The sequence below is a fragment of the Rhinolophus ferrumequinum genome, chromosome 13, assembly GCF_004115265.2.
Source record: "Rhinolophus ferrumequinum isolate MPI-CBG mRhiFer1 chromosome 13, mRhiFer1_v1.p, whole genome shotgun sequence".
In the NCBI taxonomy this organism is placed as follows: domain Eukaryota; kingdom Metazoa; phylum Chordata; class Mammalia; order Chiroptera; family Rhinolophidae; genus Rhinolophus; species Rhinolophus ferrumequinum.
In genome coordinates this window covers 25,306,978-25,327,591 of record NC_046296.1, presented here as the reverse complement: position 1 = coordinate 25,327,591, position 20,614 = coordinate 25,306,978, and the positions used below count along the sequence as shown (strand labels likewise).

The 20,614-nt window shown below is 41.9% G+C and overlaps 1 protein-coding gene across 2 annotated transcripts in view; it reads right to left on the bottom strand.

Moving 5' to 3' along the window:
* Positions 1-443: 443 nt before the first annotated feature.
* The window catches only part of SERTAD2 (SERTA domain containing 2), a 103,384-nt gene continuing 83,213 nt past the window's right edge, over positions 444-20,614 (bottom strand). For both annotated transcript variants that reach the window (XM_033124975.1, XM_033124974.1), the window contains exon 2: positions 444-5,707. In XM_033124975.1, the coding sequence (XP_032980866.1) occupies positions 4,759-5,703 (945 nt within the window). In that variant the 5' untranslated portion in view covers positions 5,704-5,707 and the 3' untranslated portion in view covers positions 444-4,758. The remainder of the gene's footprint in view (positions 5,708-20,614) is intronic.

The window sequence follows — 20,614 nt, the reverse complement described above, 5'->3', positions numbered from 1 at the left end:
GGCCAAAGAGAGGCTGAAAGGGGAAGGATCGGCCCCATGAGGACACGAGGCTGATTGAGACAAAGCTTGGTAGATACTTAAGTCCAGAGTTCAGGAGAGGCAGGACCTTGAAACAAGTTTTCAGAAACTGAGTGGATTACATTTCCTCAGGAAAGCAAGCAGTAGGAGTAGAGGCTCAGCAAAAACCTGGTCACTGACCAAACCCTGAAGAAAAACAATGTTTTGAGAGAGTTGGGGGAGGGACGTGAGAATGTGGAGGTGGAGAAGGGCCCAAGAGCCAGGGGGAGAACCAGGAGAGAAAGGTGCTCCAGAGACCAAGGCGGTGAGAGAAGGTCAACAGCACCGACTCCAGCAGAGGCGGCGGGGGGACTGTTCCTCTACACGAGCAAAGTGGGACCTGAGCTGGTTATGCTCCGGCCAGAAGGAAACGACAGACACGCCTCTCATCTTTTAACTGTTTATTGTATAATATAAAACTACAAAAGTAAGACTGCTCATTTCCATGTACATTTAATCTGTCCAATTGTTTAGATTACAGCCCAAACCTACATGTGAATACAGCCATCTGGGTTCCGATGTAACGTCTGTAATATTGCATAGAAAAGGCACAGCTCTCAGGTCTGTAGGGGAAAGGTTACACCTCCTTTTTGTGACAAAAGCCCTCCTCAAAAAAACCATGCACCAAACTATGTACATCTTTTCCAAACTCTTGCTTGTTTCCTTGTATGGACTGCACTTCTCTTACAAACTTGTTATCCCCAAAAGACATCCAAAATTTGTACTGGCTTTGTCTGCAATAGCATTTGATCCTGGCTGATTTTCAAGAACCATTTAGCCTCATTCTTAGAAGCACTGAAAACAATTGTACACCAGCAGGATGCACACACCTTGCTGTCGTCAGCAATGACAGAACGTTAACCATTTACAGCCAGAACAGGTTAAATATGCTCTTTTCAGTGTTTTCAGAAAATGTATAAAGGCCCAATTTGTAACAGCAAGGTTTTGAAATTAAGACAATTCATACAGAGAATAACAATTGCTGCACAAAGTAGACGATTGTTGTTTTTTTTATATTTTTCATTTAAGAAGGCTGCCCTGCGGTATTCATAATTCTTTGTTTACCACAAAGGTGGTTAATAAATTTAAGCTGTAAAAACAATCCGTAAGTTGATACTTTGGCTCTTTGGAGCTTATTTGTTTAAGAAATTTTCCTTGATCGACCTCAGGGCAGTTGGGACTCCAAGGGGCTATGGCAATAAAAAGCTCGGTTGATAAAGACACTCAAGGTGTAAGGAGGCTCTGGCTAGGTCTCACCCTTTGGTGTGAACGAGGGTGTCGGTATGGTTGCCCCTTCTGTCATAAAGAGAAAGTGCTACTAAAAAACATTTAAAAATATCAACCCTTTGATGCTCGATTTTCTTAAAAATTTGGAGGTATTAAAACATTCCTCATCTATACCTTTTGCATATTTCAAATAGACCCATATTAGAGAATAGAGTAAAAATGAATGTGGACTGTGCATACAATAAGACCCAGGGGTCTGGCGTGGACCCCCTTTTAATACAGATTGACATTCCTACAAGAGAATACATTCCTACCATACATTCTGCACATGTTACGATCCAGATGTTGTTAGAGCTCCACAGTAAAATAAATATATTTACACAGAAAAAAGGAATAAATAACTTATGAAAAAAAAATCACTTCAAATTCAAAGCTCTTATTATTCTGCTCTCATCTTGTCACTTCATTGCACGTCACTGTCAATAATTGTCCTCTCCCAGCCCCATCCAGCATGTCTTTTTCATAAAGGCACCTCAAACTGCCTGCCCGCCTCTGAATGCCACACCATGTCCTTTACGAAGGGGAACGTATTGCAGCCAGGTGGCATCGGGAAGCACGTCCCCCACTCAAACTAGGACGTGGAGATCACACCCAGGCTCTGATTCTTCCCTGTGGGGACATCACCTTGTAAAAATAAGACACAAGATAACTTGAACACTTGATGGTTTTGTTCTTTTTAAAATGGGCCCTTCATTTCCCATGTCTTCCTCAGTAGACCTTGAATATCAAGAATTTATGGCCAGGGTGTCCAGAGTTAACAAGCATTTGCCTGCTGCTGGTGGGCGGGGGGGAGATTTGTTTTGATTTTGAAGCCCAGCCTTATAAATATGAGAGAGTCAGAGAACCACGTTTGGGCAACACTTCGCTGTGCTTATGTGAACTGTTGCCCAACATATGGGATTTGTTTAAACACACGATTTGCTAATCCAACCAAAGTACAGTTGTTCTAAGTTACTGTAAATCAGTTTTTAACAATGGCAAATCAACCGCCTTACCCTGTTATTGTTCAGAATAATCAACACTATTGTGTATGTATACATGCGTATAAGTGTGCAGCACGTGGGAAGTTTCCCAGGTCCTCCAGTTAAAAGCATGGCGTCTGGGCAGACTTGTTCTCCACAGAAAAAGGAAGCTCTTAAAATGGGCAGGCACAGTGACACCAGAAGCATCTATGACAACCCTCACCTTAACTATATGGTCCCTGGTCCTACCTAAGGAAATGACACATCTGCAGCAGTAAGAGGTGTCCCTGGTGGAGGTTGCTTGTAGGAGAACAAGTACAATTTGATCTTTTCTCACTGCTCTCCTGAGTTGATAATTAGCCTTTAAAAACACATTCAAGTGGGGGAAGAAAGTAAATTAGGATGTAGAAAGATTTAATCATATCATACAGGAATCTTTTGATTAGATGAGCAGTTCCTTCATCACAAATGTATTTGTTTTGCCATGTGCATTATAAAAATAAAACGATCTGTGGCTTGTTTAAAGTGCCATTTTATAAAGCTGTCTTTTTTTAATTGGCCAGAAAGACTCAATTTTATCCATGGCAAGAAGTGAGCAGAATTGGTGACTGAATATTGACAAATGACTAACAACAAAGACAATAACAAAAACACAAATCCCATAATTTAAAAATTCTTAAATAAATATAAAAGTTATTCCTAAAGAAGCCATCTGCATTTCAACAATATAGGTTGTAACCAGCTAAAGTACCATTGGAAGAAAGAAAAAACTGAAAAGAAAAGGCCATAAACAATTCCCGCAACAAGCATGATACATTGCAAACATTTTAAAATTAAATGTACACCACTAGGAATAAAAAGCTACTTCTCAAGTGTCCGGGGGGGAGGGTTGGTGGTAGGGGGGTAGTGGCAAGGGGAAGGAGGAGAAACATGCATAGAGTGTCCTGTCTGCGTATTTGGGTAAAACAGCCTTGTAGTTAAAGCAGTTGATTCAAGAAAGCAACCAGATTGGAAGCCGTGACATAATGGGACCAACTCCAGGTTCAAGAGCCACGGACGTTACAAGAGTGCATCCCAGGCTGGGCCGAGGTGAGCCGAGCTCACTGTGGTGATCAGGAAAGATGCCATTTTCAGCACTTAGCAACAGAGAGAAGGTAAAGCTCTTGGGAATGGAAGCTGGAAAAGACAACTGAGCAACATGATGGATGCCTTCTGGGGGAGATTTTTTTTTTCTGTATGAGTCCTAAGCATTGCAGTAGGGTTTAGTTCCATGAAGAGGTTGATTGCTTTTCATAAAATTTTGTTCGCATGTAAAATTTCAGGTCATCATAAAAATTTTGCCAAAAAGGAAAGATCTAGATTTTCGTTTAAAAAAATAAAAACAATTAAAAGCGCAAACTTGGCATAAATACAGTGAATATTCGGTAGCTTTCCCCTCAAGAGAGGGAGCTAAAGAGAACCATCACTTAATCCCGAGTTCCACAGCCACCTCCCGCCAACTGCTTAATGTAAGTTTGATGAGCAGACGTGGCTCTGGCTTTGGAAGTCACAGTGCTGGCGGGTGTTCATGCCAGGGGTCGGTGCTTGTGAAATCTGGGTGTGATATCACCTGGCTCTTTCTTAAAGCGCTGTGTGTGTGTGTGTGTGTGTGTGTGTGTGTGTGTGTGTCTGCCTGCATTTGGGGACATCAACTGTAGATTGATTTGATTCAATTTTCTCTTTGCACCAAACACATATAAAACATTACAACGCTATAAAAGTACAAGTGCAACTTGTACATCTGAAGTTTGCAGGAACTATGTGAGCAAATCCTATCAAAATAGCTATCTCATATGTATAAACAGCATTTGTTTTTAGAAAAACAATATCATAAACTGCAGAATCTGTACAAAAATATAAAATAAATTTGGGCAGCAGTTTCTAAACAGCCATGTAAATGCAACACTTAAGAGGAGTAGTTAATGCCTCTAAAAAGGCTGAATTGCCAAGTCAACTTATACAGGGCAAAAATGCCAGAAAAGGTACTGAGATTATCTAAATAATATATATATATATATTTTCTTTTTTTTACCTCTTGCAATAAAACTTATAGAAAAAATAGACAAATATGCACATGCAATTTACAGCTTTCCCAACGTATTTATCTCTTGTGCTTCACTTGAACTGTTTATTTTTGCCATTCGATATAGCAACATTGTGTTCCGATGTATTCTTTCCTAGTCCAGGGTTGTAGGTCTCTGAGGAACCACTCAAAAAAGTGTATGAAAAGTGGTCATACTTGGATGAAGGCACTCCAACTCTGCTCAAAGCAAAAACTAGTGTGATCCTTTTGTAAAATGTTCTTTTTCTCTGAAAAAGGCAAGCAAGGGTGCATGCACAGTGCGGAGAGCTGTCAGGGCGCAGGGACACTCGCAGGCTCTGGGTGGGCACAGCCACCGGGCCCCCCTCGGTCTTAGGACCCGACGAGCACCTCCATGATGTGGTCCAGCTCTGTGAGGTCCATTTTGAAAGGCTGACTCGGGGCGACGGGCTGGCTGCTGTAAGGAGCGAGAGTCTTGAGGAGGTCGTCCGCGGACACGGGGGCCATTTTTGAGGCTGTCCCCGACGCGGATGTGCAGGGGTCAAAATCATACATCGACGTGTCAATGTCGGCGAACAGGATGTCGTCTAGGGTCAGGTCCGTGAGAAACCCCGTGGACGTGGTGATTTCAAAATTCCCAGGCAGAGAGTCCATCAGTTTCGGGTCGTCGGGGCGGCCCTCTTGGAGCCCTTCGGGTTTCGGAACGCTGGACTCGCTGGCGCCCCCTTTCGAGCTGTCAGTCGCTGCCACGGCGGCCTCTGTGGAGGTAGATGTGGGACAGAGCTCCTCGATCTCGTCCAAGGCGGAGGAGAAGCTGTCCTTTTCCGGCGGGAGAGCTGGAGGCGAGAGTTTGGTAGGCGCCGCAGGCTGCACGGCGGGGGAAGTGCAAAAAGTGTCATCGTCGTCCTCGAGCAGCGAGGCCGGGGTGAGGCAGGCCTCCAGGGGAGTAGTGCTTCCCAGGTCGCAGGGGTGAGTGGGCGGGGACGCAGGGTGGCTGAAGGCGGGCGGGGCCTCTCGGTAGCTGTCGCTCAGCGAGTCGCTGGGCTGGGCCGACGGGGTGAACACCGGCCTCAGGCTGCCTTCCTGTTTGAGCTCCTCCTGGATCCGCCGCAACATGTTGTTGATTAAGACGGTCTTTTGCAAGCTGGGCTCTGTGAGGGGCCTGTGGTTGTAGAGTTTCATAAGGGAAATGTTGAAGATAGTCTGGCGCTGTAAGGTGTAAGACACCTTGGATGGACCGTCAGAGGGAGACAGGACTTTGCCTTCCAGCCCATCTTCATGCTCATCAAACTTCCGTTTTCCTCCTTTACCCAACATATATCTGCAAAGGAGAAAGGAAGACAATGGAATTAATAACAGGAAAACTCATTGCTCCGGTGGAAAAGATGCTGGTTCTGAAGTCAGACCGTAGACGGCTGTTAGTTCCTTGCCCGGGCTTAGTTAGGACCGACGAATTAATTGGGGGAAGACCCTTTAGAATGAGCGAATTGGGAGATCTACCTTTGTAAGCCCGTGGAGCAATTTTTCTCACTAGGTAGTCTGGTGAATGGATTTCTTGAGAAATGTGTATGACCCAGACAAGTTAAACGTTACCATGGAAACCGTGATTTTGACTTTCTCAGCTCCTGCTCTTGCCTCACATCACCATGCAGGTTCAATTTCCCTCTCCCAGATTTATTTTTAAAGCCCAAGAAAACACAATGTTATGACCCAGGCAGATAAAGGTGTCATAGATTACAGCTTGAACACATCCTGAACCCTCAAAAGACCCAAGTTGGAGAAGGGGAGGGAACATGTACAATTCTAGAACTGTGTGTGCTTTCAAATGCCTTTTTTCCTTCCTCATTACACACAAAGCCTTTTTGCCTGTTGGGTGACACGCGGTGAAGCACTTGGCCTGCATTAAATGACCACAGTGAATGAGCTGCCACTACTTTTCAGTCTAGAATCAAGTGGAGGAATGTGGATTTCCCAGCCCAAGTTTTTCCACGGCTCAATTTCATCACATACAGTTATGTCTGAATGCAACTGGGCTAATTTGAAAGTAATTTGCTCTGATTATAAGCATTGCTGTTTCGGTACTTGGGACATTTCATAACAAAATACTGTGACTCCAGAGATACATATGTATTTCAAAGAAACAACAAGCTCATATCTCAGGCCTTGAGCATCTGGGAATGGGCTGAACTCTAACTCCTGCCCCACCTTGCCTGACACTCACAGCCTAGACTGTCTGTCCCGAGCTCGGGCCTTATGAAAACACCCTCAGCTGGCTGCACCTGCTGGAGAATGGTCCTTCCTCTCATAACTTCCACCATCTAAACAGAATAATTGCAAGTCCATTGGCCTTTACCTTGTACAACTAATCTTCTAACTGTACACCTAAACTTCTAACTGTTGTCCTTATGTCGTCCAGACCAGAGGACATGGCTCTAATTCAGCCAAGCCTGTGCCTGCCTGCTCTCTACAACACCAGGACACGTGGTAATCCTCTCCTCAATGCCACTCACTCTCTGGTATCTTCATGTACAAGCACTTTGTAGTTAGTTTTCCTTCTAAAAGTGACTTGCCTTTTACTGAATTGCTTCAGCTGATTCTGATGGCACTTAATTCAATCCCTTATGAACTCATTCTGTGCCTTTGCTGTCTTGGGCACTCTGCCAGGCAGTGGGGAGTCCCGCGGAGGAATAAAGCTTGGTCTTTAAGGGGACGGATAACTTCTCCTACACCTCATTATCATTTTGAATTATGAGTCTCATCTCATCCTAAAGCTAGCCATAATAAAATTTCATAGAACTTCCTTCTGACGCTTTGTTATAAAGGCCACGTTGCCTCTCACGGCAGACAGACATTCAGGTGGTCACAGAGCCTGGCACGCAAGTCCCACTTGGGGTGACTACCTTCCTGTGCCTCGGTGTCTGGGAGAGAAAGACGAAGACAGCTGCAACCCATCAACGTCAGAATCAGCTTGAGAATTTGTTAATGCTCATAAAAATGTGGAGTTCCTTGTATGAAACACTTGCCCTCATTTTGTAAACATTAAGAAAATGGCTGTCAATCACTAGGACTAAAGACCAGTCCCATAATTAACCGTTCCCTGAGGCAAGGAAGGTGTGATAGCAACAACTGGCTTATCTAATACCTCACATGACAGAAACGTTTCCTACTGTTTAGTGCTAAAAGTCTCATTTGTATATATACTTTGCAGAGAACATTTCCTATCTAAAGAATCTGTGCCCATTTAAACTTGAGTGTGAATCAGAGAGGAAGTGATTTCATTTTACATTACAAAATACTTTCTACTTTATGCATTTAGCAGCATTACCGGACAACTGTGTTTTGAAACAGATAACTGTATTCACAATTATACTATTTGTATTTGCTTACAATTTAAGCATTTAGAAACTCACTTCCAGAAAAATTCCACTTTTGCCAAAGAACTCATTAAGTGCATTTAACTCTCATACAAAAGCTGTTGGATGATCTATGTTACATGTTGTAATGTGATCGGACTCAATACATTTAAATGTGTGTCACAGAGGACACAAATGCATACATGTAACAGAATGAAATACTTGGCCTCTCTGACTCCATCTTGTTCAAGCCTGCTTTGTTCCCATGGCCTTCAGGCTAACAGCTTCTGCCTAGTCTTGCATATAGACATGCTAATCATTAGAGGAATTCTGCTTGTGGCTTGAGTGTTACAAAAACAGCCCCTTACCAGAAAGTGCCTCTCCTGAGGAGATAAGGGAAGTATGTGTTGTTTATCAAAGATTTGCAGGAACCTCCAGACCAGACTCACATCAATTAGGGTCAACAGACTAAGCACCATCTTCCTCGAACCCCTGTTGGGGCCCAGATGTCTGCGGTCCTCAATCACCTCATGCCCCTTCCATTTCCCCTACCCCCACATAAAAGAAGCTGCACTTTGTACTTTCTTAAGGTGGATTTGAGATACCACTAGGTCTCCCATCTTCTCGTTTGGCACCTTCTCAATCAATAAACCTTTCCTTATGCCAAACTCTGACGTTCTGAGTTTTGGCCTTTCAAAGCATCAGGCACCTAGGCTTTGGACCAGTAACATAACACATACACTCTACAACAGTGATTCTCAAAGTGTGGTTTGTAGAGGGTGCCAGTCTGTGAACTGTTACTGTCCATGATGAGATAAGTAGGTATTACATTATTTATAAACTTTTATAGCAAGTTTACAGAGTAACTGTATGTCTACAAATCTAATAAAAAGTGAGGCTTCTATTTTTACATCTTTGTACTTTTATTTCATTCTCTAGTAACTATTTTTATTGTGTTTTACTGAAGTATTAGTCTATGCAGGAGGAAAAAAAAACACCAAACTAGATGGTCCTTCATCACAGAAAGTTTTAGAAGCACTGCCCTAAAATGTAAACCAAATACACAACTAAAAACAAATTAGTAAACTCATCACTACTTTGAAGTAACACTTAGGTAAGACAGTGTACACTTTTCTTTTTCTTTTAGTCATTGATCTAGAACTGTCTTTTAAAGACTTGTTACCAGAATAAACAACAGGACTTTCTCAATAACTCACATTTCTCTAGAAATATTCATGGAAGCTAGAGAACTCAAATATTTTAAAAGTATGTAGTACTATATACATTTAGCAGAAGGATATCTGTGGAAATGCTTTCAGAAAGATTTCAATGTGAGAAGTACCTAATTTCCAATTAGAATGATCTAGCTGGTCATAGCTATGTGATAACCCTAATGATTTAGGAAAAATCCGATAAGACATTCGTAATACTGTCTGGATGGGGAAGGAGGAAGGCTCATGTAAGCAAAATCAGTGAGCAGGAATAGACAGACCAATCAAATCTTGGATGCTTTTCAAATGTGTAAATAAGGACCCATGACAGAGTATGTCTCTCTCCAAGCAGGTTTGCCTTCATTTCTCTATTTCATTTTATGAGGCAAAACTGGCTCCACACACCTAGTAAGATTGCAAAATGCACACAATCCTGATTGGTAGTCCTACTTCTATCTAAATTTTTATAGAAAGGAATAAAATGCAACATAATTAAATCTCACTCACACTTTTACTTAAAAAATTAAAAAAATTTTAAAATTAAAAAAAGTTACAGCGTTCTCAAAGTTGGCATAACACAGTTTAGAATCAAGTCTTCCCATTGACTGTTTTCAGAAGAGGCCTCCAACTCCTAGAAGTGGGAGGGTCATGAGAAGAACCCCCTCTCAGAGCTGTATTAATGACCACCTCCTGGAGCAGGGCACCATTCAAACAAGAAAAGACAAGCCTCTCAAGAACCTGAGGGCAAGAAGCCAAATGGTGCCTCTGGGCCTGCAGCTCAGGCCGGCCAGAGGCAGGGTGGACGGCTCCTCAGAAGCCTTTCCTCAGGCACTCCAACGAAAATAACAATAGCTCTTTAAGCAAGCTAGTGGAGAGGCACGTGACCTTTTAAAAGGCCTCACTCACTAGATGGCAGCTAGAAGATGAAGCAGAAGCTGGAGCTCATTAAGGGCTTCCAGGTAACACAGGGAAGGGGGTGCTCTGGTGTTCTTGCCTTAACGGCCCCACGGCTGTGGAACGACAAGCCTGGTTTCTAGGCCACCCCCAGGCTTGACATCCCACTTTGTCTCCTCCCTCAGCTTGTGAAGATCCAAGTCCAAGGTCCATGTTTTCTACCCAATCTTTCAGTCAAAGACCCAAAAGAGACCCTGTGGCTTCAGGGCTGGTTAGAGGCCCCCAAGTGGAGGAGGGAAGTGGGTGCTCCCTCCCTTTTCTGCCCACTCAAAGGGACCTAAAACTAGTCACAGGCACTCTTCCATTCAACTGTCACTGGCTCTTAACATAAACTTAGAGGCAAGACACCCTCCCTTCCCCAGTAAACTTCTTAGAACCAAACTCCTAGCAGTCTGATTGTCTTAACATAATTTTTTTGCAACTATTAACTACAGCAAAGTTTTGAAAATAAAGAATAAAACTCACGGGTAGCAATATGAATGAAAACTTCTCTTCTGGAGTTTTCCATGAAGTTTAATACTGAATAAAACTCTATATACCAAACCTGGCTTTCAATTATGCAGCTTTCATTAGGAAGGGCCTGGCTGCCCTCAAAAGCTATAATCCCTTAGGGCAGATGATCAAAAGTGACAAATGTCACTAGGAGATTCCTCAGGGGAGAAAGGACCAGAGGAATAGGAAACGGTATCACTTATTTGGGGGTTTGCAATTCTAGATTCTGAGTGCCTCTCACAGTAAGGAGTCTGAGAGATTATTACGGGGTGATCAGGAGAGACTTCAGGAGATAGGATTTGAGGTTATAGTTAAGGTTGGATCGTCTCTTAATATTTCCCACCCCAGCCAATAAGCCCCATGAGGGCACAGCCCATCTATTTTGTTCACCTCTATATCCTTGGGACAGGACAGTTCCTGACACACAGGGCATACTCCCTAAACAGTCGCTGAATAAGTGAATGGTAAATGGAAAGAAGGAGAAAAGACAGTGAGGGGCAGCCAGAGAAGAACTGTAAACAAAGACAGAGATGCATGTCTTTGGACCTGAGTGTGAACTGTGCATGAGAGGGAGGGTATGAGAAAAGGGAGAGGTGACAGCTGTACAGGGCGGACCTGGCTAAGACAAGGCCCTGGGACCAACAGCATAGAGGGTGGACATGGGAGCTCTGCTCAGAAAATTCTCCTGTGAATGCCTCGCTCACTCTTTAGTTCTTGAATTTGGGTGAGCATCAGACTCACCTGGAGAGCAGGTTAACATAGACTACTGCCCTCCCCCCGACAACCCCAAGGGTTTCATTCAGCTGGTCTGGTTTGGGCCCAAGAATCTGCATTTCCAAGTTTCCAGGTGATGCTGGTCTAGGGACCTCACTTGGAGAACCACAACTTCCTCTTTTCCCCATCTGGCTATTTCATGTTTAAGCCTGAGAATATCTTTATTCGATTAAACTTGAGTTTGAAGGTCTTCTCTATTTGTGTCTAAGTAAGTTAAGGGAAAAGAGAACGAACAGCGTTTCTGTGATGGCAACTGACAACTGACATTAAAAGAAAGACTATGCAGAATTAAAATATCTTCAGCTTAATTTTATTGGTAAAGCTCAGCTTCTCAGACTGACCCCAGATCCCACAGGCTCAGTGGGGCCCAGATATTTCTTGCTGTGATCTTAAGGAGTGAATGAATGGCAGTGAGGCCTTACGCCCAAGGTCCAAAGAGGAACGGAAATAGTACCTGTGTGTTAAAAAGGTAACATTTCACAGCTTTTATATTTTTAAGGCATTAAGGAAAAAAATACATTAAAAAAAAAAACACCAAGTGATCAAAAAAGTTCTCTTTAATTCAATGTTTTTCAACTACGTATTTAAGCTCTGCCTTTAAAACAATTTTAAAAACCCCTCTCTTTAATGTTATTTGAACTGTCAAAATAAATGTTATGGTTTTTAAATTAAGAATATTAAATTGAGGGAGGCCGGTTTGCTCAGTGGTTAGAGCACAGTGCTCATAACACCAAAGCCGCTGGTTAGATTCCCACATGGGCCAGTGAGCTGCGACCTCCACAACTAGATTGAAAACGACTTGGCCTGGAGCTGATGGGTCCTGGAAAGACACACTGTTCCCCAATATTCCCCAATAAAGATTAAAAAAAAAAATACTAAATCTACTTGTGCAAACTACCACTTCTGTCATTCCCACTAACAACAACGAAACCCGCTGCTCTAACCTGCAGGCTCACCGTAGCCCTGGTGGCTGCTAGTGCTTCCTAGAGGCCCAGGGCCTGGTGGCCACTGCCTGACAGGCCCCTGGGGGCTGTGGCGGCCCTGTGGGCAGCATTACTGCGGGGGCTTGTGAGAAGCCTGGATGGGAAGCCCTCTTCTGCCCATCGCCAGGGCTGCCTTTCTGGCTTTCTGACTCTGTGCCAGTCCAAAAAAGATGCAAATATTGTATTACGCTTTAACTCAATCCATCCCAAACAACAGCCAATGCTCCAGATGGAAGGAAAACCCTCCATCTCATCCTACTCAGTATCCATGGAATTAATGCTACAAAAGAACTTTAAAAGAGGGTCAAAATCGATAGTTTGCTTCCAGTTTCTGAAAAGAGGACATGATTGGGGAAGGTGGGACTGACAGGATTAAAAAGGCAGCAAAGAGGAGAGGCCCGTGCAACGGGGAGAGCGGGTAAATGGCTTCCAGCTCAGCACCACCCAGATGGAGGGACGCCAGGCAACGCAGAAGCTGGGTGACAGGGGATCCTGGAAGTCATGACTTCGAAACTCCTCAAGGCCCTACTGGTTCCTACCTGTGCACATTTTCAAGAGCTTGTTCCAACTTCCTTTTGGAATAGTATATAACAACTAGAAATCCAGTGTTTTCCCTTCTCAGGAGTATAGCAGGCTCCATGAATAAGTGACATGTTTTAAAAATCCTTTAACAAAGCAGGACTAAGCCGTGGTGTCTGCATTTGGGGAAGGGTAGCTACTAGGGGGGGCATGAGGCTTCTGGGGAGCTGGTCACATTGTACTTCTTCACCTGGGTCATGAAGACACTGGGGTTTGCTTTGGGATAAGTCACTGGCCTGTACACGTAGGATCTGTGTGTTATGCTTTGATAAAAAACGTTTTAAAACACTAGTTAATAGCTGTCCAGAAAAAGACTCCTAATTCAAAGGGGAGCTTTCCGAAGCCACATCCCTAATCTCTTCAACTGTCCCATGTAACCATGGGTGTGACCACTGATTGCTGAAGAGTCCAGACGTGCCAACACTGACACTACTAACAATGAAAATGAGGCATTTACAGCAATGCCAACCATTCAGAACAATGATTTGTCCTCAAGAATTGACCTTGTTTGAAGAAAAAAGACACTAAGAGAAGATGTGTGATGAGTGTCTTCAGAGAGGCTACTAGCAGAAGCTATTTCCTCACTCTGACATCCTGTGCCACCAAAACCCAGAGCCCTTTACGGAGAAACACACACATTCTTGCAGTTTCTTTTGAGGGTAGTGGTAGGAGGAAGGAGTGCCTCTGGCAAAATTATTGTGTGTGTGACAGACTTCCCAGACCAAAAGAGAGAGGCTGGCCAGAAACGGTTCTGACATAACTTCTGAAACAGAATATTCTCGTCTCTCCTCTCTTCACCCCATACACTCCCCTTCAGATGTGTTTTAGATCCTGCTTTTGAGGTGGTCCAAATGGAGAATCTTTTCTAACAAAGGACACCTCCCACCAGCCGTGGGTAGAACTCTAAGAAATGGTCATATTGAGTATGTTTTTTGTTAAACTTAAGTTCACCCTGTCACACAGCAACTCCCAAGCAGGAAGGAAAGGTCCTATCCTACTTCGGTGGAGAGGAAGCCACGTTTGCTTAGACAACTTTCTACACTGTTAAAATATGACACCTTAAACAACACACAGGACTCAGAAATCTGATAATGTCTACGCTTTTAACACCCTCCTTTCCCCAAGGAACACCAAATCACCAGGAGAACAAGGCCACCTCTGAGTCGTGGGGGTGATGCTGGCAGAATCAGAGAGGAGGCTAAGAGAAACAGGGGTCCTCCAAGGGTTTGCTATCCAGGGGATGTATGTGCTGTGGGTGCAGGAGTAGTAGATGGCTCTCCCCCACCCCCCAAGCTCCTGGGTAACGATCTGGTGAGTCTCCAGGAGAAGGGGGGTCGGGGGAACCGGCACTCCCAAGGGCTGCCTTCAGACCCCAATGTGACTGCCTCAGGCTTAGGGGAATGGCAGAAACAGGGACAAAATTCCATTGAGGAGGAAAGCCACTCCGCTTATTTACAGACAAGGACTCCCAGAAGACAAGGGATCTTAGTAAAAGCACCCCTAAAGCTGCCCGGATAGGGGAGGCTTTTTTAAAACAAAAAAACAAAAAACTAAAGCTCATCCAGGATGAGGTCCCTGCAGTAACATCCATGGTAATTGGTAAGTAAGACAAAGCCTTCCCTGACAAATCAGCAATGTCATTATGAAGCCAGTCACTAGACGAAGCCAGTTAGGCGCGCTCGGGCGCTATTCCGCAGCTGTAACCCGACACCCCTGTTTGCGGCGGCGCCTCCTCCCGCCTCTCCGCCTGAACTGGGGGCTCGGGGCAGCGGGGCACTGCACCGGCTGCTGATTAATCATCAGGCACCGAAGGAGACCGACGGTAACAATCCTCTTTGCTTTCTCGATGGCATCTTGAAGCCTGGACATAAACCGAAATTCGGCCAGGAAGTCAATCTCCAAGTAAATTTAAAAAAACAAACAAAAACTTTTACCGTTTGGGGGAGTCTTTTCAAGTCCACATTTTAAGAAACTAACTTTCCCTCTCAGGATTTTTACATACGTGTATTATATTAAAGACAGTTTCTGACACTACTGATTTGTTAAATATAATCTTTTCTTTTGGAAAAAGAAAAAATATTTAACATTGACAACAAATTGCATTTAGTGGGCAAAACAGAGTCAAATTCTGGGAGATAACGTTTCAAGTAAGTATTTCTTTGGAATAAATTATGGCCTGGTTAATAAACATCTGGGGGGAGGAGAAATGGGTCTTTTAGAATGTAACTGTTAAGTACTATAAAATGTTTCTAATATCCTGTCTCATTGGGTCCTCCAACAGCTGGGAATTTTAGGTTTTAAACAAAACTCCTATGACGCTAGAGACACCACTCACCTTCTTCCAGAGACAGTGGAAATGCTAACAACTCTTTTCTTTTACTTAAGGATTCTGGCTAAAAGCACTGCACACTTAAAGACTGGGCAGAATTATATGGTCTCTGAACTTAAGTTTAACAAAAAACATACTCAATATGACATGATGCCAGGAATTTGCTTTAAAATACTCGAGAAAGAACTTGGCTGTGTAGATGAAACAAGATTGACAAAATGTTGATAACTGTTGACGCTGGGTGATGAGTGCAAGGGGGTGCACTGTCTTCTTCCCTTTACTTTTGAGTATATTTGGAATTTTCCATAATAAAAAATTTTAAAAATACAACACACCAATACATAGTTTTAAAATTCTATAAATTAAAAAAATCAAATAAGCACAATAAATTATTTACACTCTTACCGAGGACTGTTATAGTAACTTGATAGATTATTTTACACAGAAGAAAACTATTAATGCGCTATGTAAACAAGCATGCCCTGTAGGAGACGGAACTCCTTTTAAGCTCCGAAAGACAGCACTCCACATCCAGCCACAAGGGGGCGCGGCAGAGCAACAAGGCACTCCTAAGTGATTATTCACTGCAATTTCTACCTACAGATCTTTCAGAGTATACACATTTCCAAGATTGTTTCCAAATTCCGGTCTCTGCAGGACACTGTTAAGCAAGGCAAGAGCCTTGTCGAGACCAAACTAAATTATATTATGCTATGGTTCAAATTCTGGAAATATTGTATGTAAAAAAGGTTGTTGCCCGTATATATTTCAAAAACCATGGTTAAAATTCCCAGAGGATTTCTGAAGTGAGAATACACACACAACAAATATACAAACCCAAGTCATAAGATGTGGACTTGGAGAAGCCAATAATCCAGAATTTCCCCTGGGGGGTCCTAAAGTGGACTCCCAACCACACAATTGAGTCTCAAGGTAAGCACTAAGAATTTTCCAGTATAGAAAAACGTTCAATAATCCTATTGCTTCTTAATAAAACAGAAAATTCCATGTTGAACAGATACAGTTTCAAGTAGTTATTTGGGAAAACTTCATAAAGGATATGGGAAGAGTCATTTAATTATAAAATGCAATACAGTTAACCTTAGCGAGATAATGAAGGAAGTTACTGTATAACTACTTGCTAGAATTCTTTCTATTCAAATTATTACCAATTCAGGTTCTACGATGTTATATGTTCAGTAATGACGTTCATAAGAGATGAACTACTATCACCAATCTTTCCATTTGAAACTTGGTAAATATGAATTTGTAAAAATAATATAACCATTTAAATTATGATGCTATTTCATATTAATTTGATGTCACGAACACATCTTTACCTGAATCTAAAGCCTCATCTAAAGCCTCATTAACATTAAGAAAAGGAACTCTTAAATTTGAAATTCTTTCTCTTAAGATTATATGCCTATAAAGACTAGCCAGCCTCACCCCACCCCCATTCCCATGCATAATGAAAATATTTTTTCTCCTGTATTTATAATTGCGTGGATGGGATTCTGGTTTCAATCCTCCCGTAGCATCTTTTCCCCAAAGATACCTTGTTTTTCCCCTCACACTAGAGACCTTTAATAAACAATGTCAAGGGGGAAAAGAGGCTTAAGGGATAAACTCAATGCTTTGCCAAAAGTATGTGACAGGTTTATTTTTTTGTTTTTAAAGAGGGCCACCGGATATGTAAAATAGTCACACTGAAACAGGTTAACTGTAATATGTTAGAACAAATCTGTGGAAAATAAAATTGCACATTCGTTAAAACAAAAGGGTTCCTTTCTAGATTTTGTTAGCCAAAACCTACTGGCCACTGAATATAACAAACAAATAAAAACTAAGTATGCTACATCAGGCAGTGTTTTTATGAAGTGTTTCTTAAAGGTTATGATTAGTTTTTAATCATCTTTGCTTTCAAATTTGGAATGCTTTATTACTGTGAAAAATCACTTAAAATAAGACATGCTATAAAATATTCCTCACAAACACAGAACATATTTCATCTTTTAACTTCTTCATGTAGCCTAAAGAAGAAAACCAGAGAAATGTTATTTCTTTATTTACTTACTGAGTGAAACTAAACATTGTATTATATGGTCTAAATCTAGATTCCTTAAAAGAAAACTATCGAATTTCTACAATATGAGACATACACTCATGAGACATGTAAAGGAGAGGAAATAACTATTCTACTACTATGGAAATATTTGTCCCACGTAAGCAACATACATATTTAGAATGTTTATTTTAGTTACTTCTAAGAATTAGGCAGGTTAGTGATAAGGTTTTACAAAGACAATTTAAAATTTATATCATCATGTGCTCGAATACAAAGTAGAAAAAGGAAATGAGGATACAAACTAAACTTCAGAGCACTGAATGATACTTTGTAAATGTGGTAGCCATCTGTTTTTATTTACTTTGGGGCTATTTTGAGATCAAATGTATTTCTTTCCGCGGACTTCTATGTATTGATAATTAATGACCCAGAGAACTTTACACAAAGTCATTTAGTCAAATACAATAAAAATAATTAGAGTATCACACTTAATGTAATAAATATTTATTTTCGAAGGAAGCTACCTTTTAATGCTTCAAGGATCTTCAATCTTTAAGGAGACTCTGCCTCCAATCTATCCCACTTGCCACGCCCCTAACATTCCAATTACCCACCTATCTTACTTGAGGAACCCACATTTTGAATTTGTAAACCAACTACTGTTAGATAACTAACAATCATTACCAGGTGAAATCTATTTCGTATTTCTGGAGATGGTAAAAATATTTTTAAAAATCTTGTTTTAAAAAATGCTCAGAAAATACCAGCACCAGGTTCAAGACAAGCAGAGAGGCAGTGCAAAAATTTCTTCAGCTGCAGACGCCAGCGCTCAAATTCCTCTGCCAGCTCGGTTCTCTATATGACAGCAAGGAAGACACAGAAGTACACACATACATGAAGGGTCCCTCCTCACAAGAAAGGCAAGAAATCTGAAAAGCAAATCTGTAGCATGTATTATTATAAAATGGTATAACCACTCCGGGAAGATCAGTTGAAAACAGTTGCCACCTCGTTATCTCGTTAGTGTGGCTAGAATTTTATGCAAACCTGTTCTGGTATAGAGATGACCTTGGGACTTTCAGATTCCCTGAGTTTAACTCGGGTGACACTTCTGAACACCAGGGTGGGGTACTCCAGCAGGCCTGCCCGAAGCCCCAGGAGTGTGGTGTGGAACGATAAGGAGCCAGAGGAGAGGAGAGCAAAGGGCTAAAGGTTGATCTGCAGAAAAGTGACATTTCAGTTATTTAATGTTGTGACCAGGGCATATTCAAGTAGAAGTTTTTACTTTTTTGTTCAACAGGTTCACACAGCCCACTATAAACACGAATGTGAGTGTGTGTATAAAATGTCCTTAAAAGCCAGAATCCCTTCCCCTTCACTATTCTATGTAAAACTCCTCAAAACACAAACAATGCTTGCTTTAGCATCTTCTTTTCAGTTAACCGCCTATGAAGGTTTTTAAAGAAAAAAACAACAACTTAGAATTAAACAGTAACTGCAAAGCTACAGGTTTTTGCATAGAGACAAAAAGATAGTAATACAGACATGAATTAGTTCTAAGAACTTAGGTTTGCTGCTACCCGGAGTTACTAGAGAAACAAAGCTGCCTTTGGGCACCTAAAACTAGTCAGACCTGCTGTAGCAGTTGCACAGTCGGCTCCAGATCTGTCCTCCACTCTCCTCCCTCCAGCCCCCACTCCACGCATCCGCATAGCTCACTCCACTCAGGGCGGTGCCGAGCCAGGCACACTCACCCCTCGTTCTGCCGTCCCTGAGCGGAGGCAGGGCCAACTCTGGACACACAGCGTGCAAGTGTGAGAGGAGGCCACACAAGAGAGCAGCAGATGCCAACTCCATTCTGAACTGAAAGCTGCAATGGGTACAGAATACAGCTTCTGTGATCCTTGGTTTCTAAAACAGATAAATCAAACGGTGGCGTTTGCCTCAGTGACTCCTGGCAGGTATTGCCAGTGAAGTTCAGATGACAGACAGAAGACCTTGAGAGGAGACAAATGAGCCTTTCCAGATTTAGGAGCCCTCAGACCACAAAGAGAGAATTTCCAAAAGGGAGTTTGCAACGTCCGTGGGCAGTGCTTGTTCAAATGATAAGCATCTGTTTTGTCTTATTAGAAATCACGTTTTCAAAGATACTGTGATGTGTTTAGTTTTCAATCTTTATTTGTATTTCAACGAAAATTTTTAGACAGCCAAGCATGTTTTGTTTGTCCTATGATCCTCAAGAAAAACAAACAAACAAAACAAAAAACACGGCATCAATGATGACCCAGAATAGGAATGTTGTCTTATTGGCCTGACATATGCCATTCACAGATTCATACAAAGAATGAACTGCCACATAGTGCTCATGGAGAAAGACACTGCTCCACACAATGAGTGACGGGTGCTCCAGGGGACAGGTCTGTTCACAGTGTTTCCCAGCATCTGCACAGAGGGCAGAAGTCTGCCTTTAATACCAAGTGCACTAGCCATTGGAGACAACACTTTTTAAAAAGAGAAACGCCAACTTTGGTTAGTAGTAGCTCTTGCCTTCGAAGATATTAAAACTAAATGAAATATCCACAAACTTAAGCAGCAGTCCTAGCTTGTGGGTTTCTGCCAATTGTTTAACGAATGATTATTAACAGTGGATAGAAAATGTATGATTTGTGCATATGCAGCGGCCACAGCATTTTTAGATTTTCATGTTCTGCTGTATTAATTAATGGAGAGACCTATTAAGGTGGCTGTTCCCTTTATTGCAAGCCATTTTCACTTAAAACTGGAGCTTGCCCTATGGTGCCTTTAGCATACATCTGATCTTTAGACTCAGTAATCAGAGAAAGAGTCAGTCAGTCCTTTCCCACCCCTGGCTCCCCCTCCTTGGCCAAGAAACTAATGCAGCTATAGCTGTCTCCTTCAGGATATGCCATAACAGTAAATATGAAATTTCTGTAAAAGTAAACGTTTAAAAAAAGTCTACAAATGAATTAAAATTCACACTCGTAAATACCATATTTAACTATGTATTATTTAAATCTATATAAAATATAGACAAAGTCATCTTGAATTTTCTGATATAAATGAAATATAAGATAAAACTTAATGCTTTTACTAGTGTTCTTGAACAAGAAACCACAGGAAAAAAACAGTCCTCTAAAAAAGTGTGTATTGTAGCTTTTAGCATTCTTAGCTACTAAAGTATAAAACATTTTGGCTGAGGGTAAACTTTTAGTATAATACTGATAATTTGTAACCTGATACTTTGACAGAAAAAAAATCTAAGTATTTGTATATATGTGTATATGTGTGTGTCTTCAATCTCCCCTTACACCTTTTTGATCTGTTTTGTGTGTGTGTGCACATTTCTAAAGTAGTGTAACTTTTGTTCTGCCACTGGAGCACTGTTTAAAATAGTGGGTTCCAAAAGCCATCAGTTGCTACACAAATTTAAGTGAGTTTAAAAATATCATAATATATATTATTTT